Below are 11,005 nucleotides of genomic sequence, written 5' to 3' on the forward strand. Positions count from 1 at the left end.
TCTACCCTATTTTCTCTATTAAAAAATACATAACTCTCTGAAACTATCCAAAATTTACCTGGTCAACTTTGATAATTCTAATTGATAATTAAATCAATTAATTGAGACTATCTAGATGATTTTATCCAAGGTACAATGGGGACCATGGGCCTATGAAATCAAGCTCCAATAAGTTATCATAAATCTAACAAATAAATTTACTAACTTATTAATTCCTCGTGATTCCACTAAAGACTCGGAATTGCACTCTTAAATCCATAGAACCATCTATAACAAATATAGATACGCTATTAATTATCCATTGTTACAACTATAATTATCACTCAATCCTCTATAGATGGTCTACAATGAAATGGGACTAAAATACTGTTTTACCTCCTCATTGTATTTTATCGTTAAAACACTTAGTTCCTTGTAAATGATATTTCAGTAAACTAATATTAATTACTGAAATGAGATCTCTATCATTTAACACCTTGAACCAAACTAAAAGGAAACCATCGTTTCACTTCTTCATTAGAAGCTATAGATGTTCATATCTATGATGAACACTCCCACTCAATTATACTACCGAGTTCCCAAGATATAAGTATGGGCTAGTCCGTAAGGTAAGCTGGTAACGAACAAGTCAAAGAACTCAAATAATACAATCAGTTAGAATACTAACCACTCAGAATTGGGATTGAATTGATCTATGGTCAACTATATGATATGACTAGAATATATAATAATGGTATGTTTACTTATCTTATCAACTGTCAATATCGGTCTTGTCCGATGTAACAAATACATCCGATCTTATCTACTTTGCTAATGTTCTGGAAAGAACATAACACTACAATGTGTAAGTAGATCATATCGTAGATTGGCATGTCAGTGTAAATCATGTGCACTGACTAATCTTAAGACTAACTTATTTTGAACATATAATCATATTTATATTCCACTGTGATTACTTCACCATAAATAAGATTGGTTATATGCTCGGGATTTAATAAAAGTTTATATTAAACAAATAATCATGAAAATAAAAAATGTGAGCAAAGTGATTGACCAGGTCAAAAAAATATTTTTATTCTTTTAATGATAATAAAATGAGATTACAAAGAATTTGGGTTTTAATTAGAGCATAAAACCCCAACATCGACAACAAGATAGAACGGAACGTCCATACTTGGACGCACGGTGTGGAATGGTTCTTGCAGTTGCACACAATCCAGACTTGGCTTTGAGATTCCGTATGTAAATTACATTTATGTTTTCTATTCAATCTTAAAATATATTGATGGTACTAACAAATTTTCATGTTTTTTCGGCATATTGATGCCGCTTTGCACATGCTACGCCGCTGACGCCACTGTTATCATGCTGCATTTTGACAGGATGCTGCGATCATGAACACCACCTTCCCCCAAGTGTCCCTAGATCGTTGGAGTCATTTCAGAGAGACCGGCACTAAGTATACATGGGACGACGATGTACTGAAAATGTTGAAGGGCGATGATAATCATATCCTCGTATCCATGCAAAATATGAGTGAAGTATATTTTGCCTGGCACGTCGAGAAAGTCGGACAATGGATCGCCATTGAAGTCTCCATTCCAACATGGTGCATCAACATTTATGATTCCAACCATAGTGTGCTTAGTCTGACTCTGTTGGAGGAAGTAATCAAGCCTTGGTGCTTATTGTTGCCTTCGTTGTTGTGGTGTTCTGGCATGTTTGACGGCCATAACGACCTCCGTACATATCCTGAGCATAACGTAAAGCCTTTTTCATATTTTCGTATTCCTCATGAGGAGTGTCCTCAGACTAAGACAAGGTATTCCCCTATTTAATTAGTGTATTTTGAAATCTGAATATTAAAGTTATTTTTATCTTCTATTGACCAAAATTGATTATATGCAGTGGTAATTGTGGTATGTTTGCCATCAAACATATCGAGCATTTGGTTGCCAGGCTACCACTCGATATCGTTATCGATGAGAACATCCAGCATTTCAGGACCAAGTGGTGTGTGGACCTATTCTATCAGAATTTGTCCCCGTGATGCTCTTTACATTTTCTTGATACACCTCTTGTATAGTATAGCATATAATTAGTTTTATATATTGTTTTTTTATCAAACATTATTTTTTGAAAAAGTTATTAAATAAAAAACTACTAAATTCACATAATGTGTCTACCTCGACAAAACTCGATGGGACAAAAGAACTACATCGATAGATAAAAAATAATACTAACCAAATCTGCCTCGATAGGCCTCGATAGAGTCATAATAATAAATGCATATATTTAGATCAAAACCAACAAAGTATTAGAAGAAGTACTGAATATAATAAATGCAGCAAAATCAATTGAATAATTACATAACACAAATTTTTAAATCCTCGCCTTACATGACTTCCTATTGTACCCACTACCACCACATCTGCTACACTTACGTGGCTTGACGATCTTTTCCCCGTGTGAAGCATAGTGGTTTGTCTTTCGCCTACCAACTTTCTGCTTCCTGGGCCTTCCTACAGGGGTTTTCTCAATGGGGACGCCGACAACTGTATCTCTGATGTGATCAAGGATTACCCATTCATCCTCGTTGCCAACAGGGTGTATAGTGTCTTTATAAGTGTCCCTCAATGCCTCGATTCTATAGTAAGGGGAACACAATGAGTAAATGTTTATGCTTCTTTTTCTGGCTGCAGCAAAAGCATGTACACATGGTATCCCAATGGTTTGGAACATGCAACAAGAGCATGATTTTGTGGCCAAGTTCACCTCACCATCACTATTACCATCGACCATAAGAAATTCATGATGACCAAGGACTTGGACATCCAGGAAAATTGCTTTATCACCTATTTGCTTCAAATCATTTTCCATCTCAGGTGATAACACAGTTGTTTCTTTTGCAGCTATTTCACGTCTATCTGCAAACCAAGATTGAAGAGTGAATCTTATGAATTCAAGAAAAGTAGCGACTGGAAAGCTCCCTCCCTCCTTGGTTTTATTGTTAAAGCTTTTGGCGTAGTTACTCGTCATGATATTGTATCGGTTACCAGGAAAATAAGCACTACTCTACCTTTCAAAACCAATTCCCTCAAGATATTGAGCAATGGGTGGATCGATTACCTTAATCTTGTCAAAGAACTTGTGAAATTTTGTTCTTCGAAATGCGTACGCTGCACACCCCATGATGTCTTGACAGTGGTCAGTTTTGAATTTTGCCACCACATTCATACATATGTGATGGTAACATGCACTGTGATAGGCATCTGGGATCACAAGCTCCAAAGCATGATTAATGCTTTTATGCCTGTCCGATACAAAAGCAAGGTTCTGAACGTCCCCTGTGGCTTCCTTCAATTTTCTCATGAAATAAGTCCAAGAGTTATGGTTCTCACTATCCACCAATGCAAACGCAATTGGAAACAACTGGTTGTTTGCATCCAACGCAATAGCACAGAGGATGTGGCCACCATACTTATTATTCAAGAATGTGCCATCCACACAAATTACAGGATGACAGTACTGGAAACCACGCCTAGAAACACCGAGGGAAAAGAAGCAATACAAGAAACTACCATCTTCTGCTACAAAATCAGTAATTATACCTAGGTTCTTATGCTCCAACTGACACAGGTATCCAGGTAACTTGGAGTATGATTCCTCAGGTGTCCCTCTGACATACATAAGAGCCTTTTCTCTGCAGCTCCACGCCTTCTCATAACTCATTTCGACCCCAAAATGGTGCTTCATGTCCTCCCTTATGTTTTTTGCCATGTACCGACTACCATCGGTAGCAAATTTCCTCTTGATTAGTTGCCCAACAACCCACGGTGATGCTTGCCGGTGGTCCTTATCTCGAAGTTCTTGTGAGCAAGTGTGTACTTCATTGTATACAGTAATCTCGAACATTTCAGATCGCATTTTTTTCTTACCCCTCAATCTCCAACCACAATCACACTACAAGAAAAAACAGTATTCATAACACTTAAAAACTGCTAACTGGGAGTATTGATAACGCTTCTGAAAATGCTAACATAGCCCTTGTTATTAAAAGTCTTGTCTTTTCTATAACAGTATTTGAATGTTATGTTCGATGTTATCTTAAACTATTCAATAACACATTTTTAGTTGCTATAATATTCAAATAATAACATTTAGTTAGAGTATTTGATTATAAATTTGACGTTTAATCTTATACATTTTGCATAACACTTTTCAACTGTTACATTTGATTATTTTGATAGCATTTTTAATTTGTTATATTATATAAATCATAATGATTTGTTACACTTATAATATGTTTCTAAATCATAACATATTAAAAGTCTAGTAATAAAATTTTGTTACTTTAGTGTGGATAATATATTTTAAATTTTATTTTGATAAGTATACTTATAAGGTTTTTTTTTAATTAAAATATTTTCATTATTGTATTTTGATAAAAAATAATCAAAATTAATCATAAAATGTAATTCTCAATAGATTGATAAAACGTAAGTATTACATTAAACAATAACTAATTCAAATCATGAATGTGTCTGCTTCATGAGATCTTACTTCTAACTTTAAGTTTGAAAGCATAACATAATAAAGTTTTATAATCTTGAACATTTTTTACTTCAAAAAATAAAAAACAGAAACATTACAAGATACACAAAAGTAAACCATGCATGAAACTTGCTCCATCCTTCAATTCATCATCCTTTGTGCACTTGTCTTTGTTGTGAGTCCATTTGCTTAGCTACAACAAAATTTAAATAATTAATGCTTCAACTTAAAGATAATAATAAACTAACAGAGTACATACATAGAGAGGGAGAAAGATGGGGGAGAGTACAAATTGTTATCTTCAGGATGCAAGTACAACAAATCAAACACAACAACACTAAAATTTGAGGAACTTGCTGAAAAGTTTGATCGGAAATGAAAAGGACACTATAAGCCCCTAATGGAAACTGAGAAAAATTCCCAAGCTAAAGATCAAATAAACATGTCTATCAACCTATGAAAAGGACAAATAAGTGGGTACCACTACAAGTATATAAAAAGTTTCTACAAGGCTCGCATGCTAGTTAGAAAATTTTAATGACAGATATAATAAACATGTCTATCAACCTGTGAAACTTCTTTGCTCTAGCAAAGAATAGTAATTCTATGATGTATCTCTGTCAAATTTGGATCTAATGCTGGCTGAGATATTTCCAATCCTTCTCTACTTACAATTTTGATGTATCTAGCAAAAAAAAAGATTATGTATGGAGAGAATAAGCCCATTAATAATTAAATTACATTAAACTCAGTCTGCCAACAAGAGACCAAGCAGAAATATCTACACAAATAAAATCTTCCATTCTGCTCTAATAGCATTGGTAGAATCTAAGAGTAGTTCAAGAAATGCACTCTTGCATTATGTTCTTCTTACTGAATGCAATAAACCTATAGTACACCTTTTTATAGCGATTAACAAAATTAACTATGAATCATCTATAAAACAAAGAATATAGTCCCAGCAAAGGATCTTCAAGGAGCCCATCAATGTAAAAAATATATATATAGTTGACTAAGTTATTAATAAAAAGTGCCAAAAGTAAGAATTAAGTATTCATCAACCAAGAATGAGACAAATTAAAAGCATCACTAATATGAGAGGGACAGGTATATGTCTAAACATTCACAGTTTTTTTTTACCAAAAAAGCATGCTCATATGAAATGAAAGATACATTCACAGTTTTTTTTTTTTACCAAAAAAGCATGCTCGACAGTTTGTTGGGTAACTTCAGAAGTAGCTGGCATGAAAAGTGATCAGCAAGAGCACTGATATTTTGAATACTTTGCACCTTTCTTTAACAATGCCTACAAAAACCAGTTAATAATACATCATATACGATAATAATGTTACATATACTATATATAATAATGTTATTTGTAAAACAAAAGTTTATTATATAAATAATATAAGAAAATAAATAAAGCATTACGTACAATAAAAGCAACAGGGCATGGTGCTCCATCTGGTTATGAACTATACCTAATTTGCTTATTTACAAGCAGCAACACAACATTTTTTAATAGGCAACAGCAACAATAGGGCATGGTATACATGTTAAGAAATGAAAAAAAATAGTCTGGAGATTAATACTACATTGTTTTTATAGAAGTATTGGCAAAGAAACCATGCATAAAGTTGCATCTATAGGAACAAATGAATGATTAGTCTATTGAGATATCAACCAGTTTGCTAGTCCAAAATCAAATATCTGAAGAAAAAAAACAATGAAGATACACCAAAATAAAATGAGAGTAGGTATGTTAATTAAGATATTCATAACCAACTATGTTAAGTTTCTCTTTCAAATGTAGACGTAAATGTGTCACCAAGAATTTAATGGGGTTATGCTGAAAGAAGTGAACATGCATAATAATAATTAAAAAAAAAAAGTAACTATAAGACCATAGTATCAAGAATTAAGTGATTCTCTTTCAAACTTATATACAATCTTGAGAAGAATTTTATACAGAACTAATCACAAACAAAAATAAGTCGAACCATGTTAGTTGCCATAATCTCCTTAAATTTAATAGATGGAAAATTTACAACTGTCATAGATAGCTTATATGTGACACCATAACACGATCCATTCCAATAATCTCATCGAATCTATTATCATTGTCCATAAAAGTAATTTAAGTATTCAGATTTCAACGTGCTACTAACTCTATATAAAAGTGACTGCAATTTTAAGTAGAAAAACACATTACTTTATTTGAGTAGATAAAAGGCAGAAGCCATACTCCAAAAAGGATTGAAAATGCATGTATATAACCAATCCATTATTCAAACTCAAAAACTACACTCTACAATGCATACAACAAATTTGACAGTAAGAGTGGATTGAAACATGTTTCATTTCAAATATTATATTTATTCATTGAGTAATCAAACATAAGAATTAACATTGGTTTTTGACATATTTTAGTGAAGTTTTAATCATCAAACATTCTTTCTAATTTAAAATTCAGAAAAATCATCAAACCCACTACTCACCATTATATAATATAGATATACTCAACTATAGTACATCATCTATGACGTTTATACCCTTTTTCTTCTTCTATTAATGAATGACATTCTAGAGTATAGATAGAACAAATACATGGATGGCCTCTCTAAATATACATAATCTTACTGCATATATATAATATTTATCAAGTTTGTGGCCAAATTTACTGTTTTAGCAATTTCATGGTTCCTTCACAATGTTTGGGCCAAAAGGCAATGATTAATTTACTAATACCATTAATATAAATTTATGAGGATAGGTTTATGTAGGAAAGAAAGGAGAATGATAATTATACTCACATTAAACGGCATTGTTATAAAGAAGGGAAGGAAAGAAAAAGAGAATTGCATTCCAACAATAAAGAAAACAAATTTAACAAAACTACAATCCTTAATGCATATAGAACTAGAATATACTTGATTTCTAGTAATTACAGCCACTTCATAATCACATACATCATATACGATCCAATTATACTACATAGTCAAGAAAGTTTGAATTCAAGCCATTAAAAGTGCATTATATTCTTGATCAGATGATTTCATGGTAAAGAGAAGCTCTTGCTAAAGATTACATGCTCAAATAATCAGAGATTTCATCATTTAAGAGATATTTTTATTTTTCCAAAGATAATGGAAGAAATAAAGATTGCCATATTTGTACAAAAATATAAATATTTATAGGAATTAGGATAAACAATGGAGTAACAAAACATAGCATAAACAATGTCAACTGAAATCTCATCAGAATAATGCTTAAATCATATTAATATATCTAATTCAAAGTAAAAATTACAACCTAAATAAACAGCATTACATAACATATATGTATATCTATAATCCACATTGTATCAATATCTACAACCCATAACCTTTCCTGTAATACAGTTTGGATTTATGTCAATTATGAAGTGAAAATGTTTATCAATTATGAAGATAATAACAACATATCCATATCATACCAAGTTGCATTGTACATGCCATAGAACTTGTCAAAGGCTTTATCAAAACAATAGTGGCAAACCAATACCATTAAACCAAAAGTGGTTGCATAGAACCACAAAACGCATATAAATACTGATAAAAAATCCCAAGAGCAGATCAACAATCGGCAGTGCTATGAGAATCATCTGCAAAATAAATACGGATCACAAAGCATAACCCAATATTGTTGTAGTGCTTCTTCATTTATGTAATTTTTTTACTGTTACATATAGTCAAAATTGTTGCAGTGATTTCTCATCAGCTCAAAATTCTTAGACAAATCATGTCCATTCAATTAACCATAAAAATCCTAACAAATCTTGGGCATCACAAACTCAGAACGAAATTGCAGAGAAGTAAATTAAATTTTCTTATATAGAAAGCTGCAAACTCTACGCGACATTGTGTGACCCAACCAGTCTACCCTATTAAATGGGAATAGGAGAGAAAACTACAAATACATATCATAAAATTATATATCTTAGTCTTTATGAAAGCAGGCATTTTTATTGAAACATTTTTATTGAAACAGCATAGTTTCAACAAACATCACAGTTACAAGAAGAAAACCAATAACAGACCTAGAAGGGAGAAAAAAAAACTCACCATTCTACTGGATAATCAATTCGAGCAATTTTTGAGATGAGCATAGCCAACATGAGAGTTGTCTGTATCAGACATATAAAGAGCATAGTAAAAGTGGATTCTTTCACTAAAATAATGTCACCTCTAAAATAAATATATAAAAGAAAATCTCATATGAAGAGTTAGGACTAGGGCTAGGATGATGAATCTTGAACGATATATGATGAGATAGATATATTTATATACATATATTTAGAGAGAGAGAAAGAGACCATGTTCCATTTGTAAAATAAAGAAGTAAGGGAAACAAACACTTGATAGTTTTCTTCTCTTAAATGGGATACCAATTTTTGCCTCAGATGTACTTTCTCTTCGTTGCTGATTCCCCTGAAAGCAATATGTTCACATTAGATGCCATGTGATAAAAATAAATTATTTACCTTGATAAAAACATATCCTGCCCACCCACATGAAAAAACGCAGATACTACAATGCTTTTACTAAATCACATACTCGCATAAACGGATTGCCTTATATATGAAAATTAAAGTACTTTTCCACAGAATGGATAAGGGAAGCTTTGGGACAACCTTACAGTGAGGACACAGAAAGGTGAAGACAGCCGTACTGTTGAGATTAGCTTACTCTAATTTTTGAACATATTTTAACTTAGAGGTGGATTTAGTTTTAAGATGAAGTTCTTGTAATTTTTAAAACATAAAGGTGAGTTACATAATCATCATTTCTAATGATTCATTTATTTTAAGAAACTATATTAAATATGCATCGTCAGCTATTACTTACCTCAAGCAAAGCACGAATGGCGAGCTTGACGGTTTCTTGCCCAGCTGTCTCCTTGTAGTTTTTCTCAAGAAACTCACGTAATGAGTTAGAGTTTCTTTCAGTGGCATTTTCTTTCCAGGCTGAAAATGTCCCAAAAGGATCTATCTGATATAGTGCCGGTGCACCTGTGTATGGGTCAAAGCCAATAATCAAAGTTGAAAGCCCAAACGGTCTAACACCACCACTTTGTGTATACTTCTGTTGAAGACCAGCAATGTAGCGAGTAATATACTCAACAGTTACTGGATCCTCAACCGTAAGTTGGTGGCTTTGACATTCAATTCTCACCTTGTTTATCAAGGCACGAGCATCAGCTTTGAGCCCAGCACAGGCCAATGCAATGTGATCATCCAAATTCACAATCTTCCTCACCGTTCTACACAAAAACAACCAATAAGAGAAGATAATCTTCTGTTCATCAACATACAATGATTCCAACACATGAGCATTGCCAACTCCCAGTTCTTATTTAACATAGACTCTAACTAGTTCAATCTCCATTTCTTATAAAACTACACAATCTAAAATAATCCAAATTTCAAGGCTCTTGCCTCATGGGGTAAGGGATATAGCTAAATCTCTCTCTATTTCCTCTATCCCCAAAAACTAAACATAAATTCATACACCTGTTGGGCTTAATTGAGTATCAAAGTTCAGTAAGATTATGCAAAAAAGAGCCAATTCCAAGATCAAATTAAACCCAATGAATTTCAATTTCCAGCAAAAGTACATTTAAAAAAAAACACTACATTTCCTTTCTTTCTTACTCCAAATAAAACCCCTAAAATCATAATTTCACAAAAGCTAGATCAACCCAAACCCCCATAAAATGCAAACCGTTTCGGCCTCATCAGACTTTACAAACATCTAAACATAAAACCCTAGTTCAAGTTCAAAACCTCACTCCACTCAAATAAAAAAAAAACGAGAAAATACCAAAATAAAACTCAGTTTGGAAAGAGAAAGAGAACCTGAAGTTTAGCAGTGGACTTTTTTTTAAGCCCCATCGCGTGCTCAAATCCCACACATCGTCTCTGTAATTGCAAGTAGAGAGAGAGATACCATTCCATCGCTGAGACTGAGAAAGAACACGAAGGGAAGGCAAATAGTCCCTGCCCGAAGCCCATCGCTGAGACATAGAAGCCCCTGTACCCTTCCATTCATCCTTCGGCCCTGCGAGAGAGAGAGAGAGAGAAGGGATAGAGAGAGAGAGAGAGACCGAGTGAAGGGGAGAGGCGTGAGGCGTTAGGGTAGAGAGAGAACCCATTTCAGGAGAGGATTTTCTTTTGTTTTATGATTTTAGAGAATGAAAATGTGAGTTAATAGTGGGGGAAAAATTAAAGCGGGATGTTTTAACAAAAAAAAATCATTTGGCGCCAGTATTAAAATTATTTACTTTTTTGGCTAATCAAGAATAACGCTTTTAAAATTGTGTTATATTCTACTGTAATATTTAGTCAAATTTGTTGTAGTGTCAGGATCCTTACAGGTAATGTACCACACATCAGTCCCAGATTTCTTCACCA

At 33.1% G+C, this 11,005-nt stretch overlaps 1 protein-coding gene across 1 annotated transcript; it reads right to left on the bottom strand.

Annotated features, from left to right (window-relative positions):
• Positions 1-7,925: 7,925 nt before the first annotated feature.
• On the bottom strand, positions 7,926-10,668 carry LOC133800041 (proteasome subunit alpha type-7-like). The gene is made up of 5 exons (XM_062238019.1): positions 10,451-10,668; positions 9,441-9,855; positions 8,949-9,023; positions 8,658-8,719; positions 7,926-7,944 (listed from the first exon to the last, which is right to left on the bottom strand). The coding sequence occupies exons 1-5, from the start codon at positions 10,615-10,617 to the stop codon at positions 7,926-7,928; spliced, it is 738 nt and encodes a 245-aa protein (XP_062094003.1). The 5' UTR covers positions 10,618-10,668.
• Positions 10,669-11,005: the final 337 nt, after the last annotated feature.

This window comes from Humulus lupulus, chromosome 9 (assembly GCF_963169125.1).
Source record: "Humulus lupulus chromosome 9, drHumLupu1.1, whole genome shotgun sequence".
Taxonomy (NCBI): Eukaryota; Viridiplantae; Streptophyta; class Magnoliopsida; order Rosales; family Cannabaceae; genus Humulus; species Humulus lupulus.

Excerpts from the sequence above, each read along its gene's own strand:
- LOC133800041 (XM_062238019.1), bottom strand. The coding sequence starts at position 10,617 with ATGTCTCAGCGATGGGCTTCGGGCAGGGACTATTTGCCTTCCCTTCGT. Across the intron at positions 9,856-10,450 it reads AGTCCACTGCTAAACTTCAG|AACGGTGAGGAAGATTGTGA; the intron begins GTTCTCTTTCTC and ends GTTTTTGTGTAG. Across the intron at positions 8,720-8,948 it reads AGAGAAGAAAACTATCAAGT|ACAACTCTCATGTTGGCTAT; the intron begins GTTTGTTTCCCT and ends TGTCTGATACAG.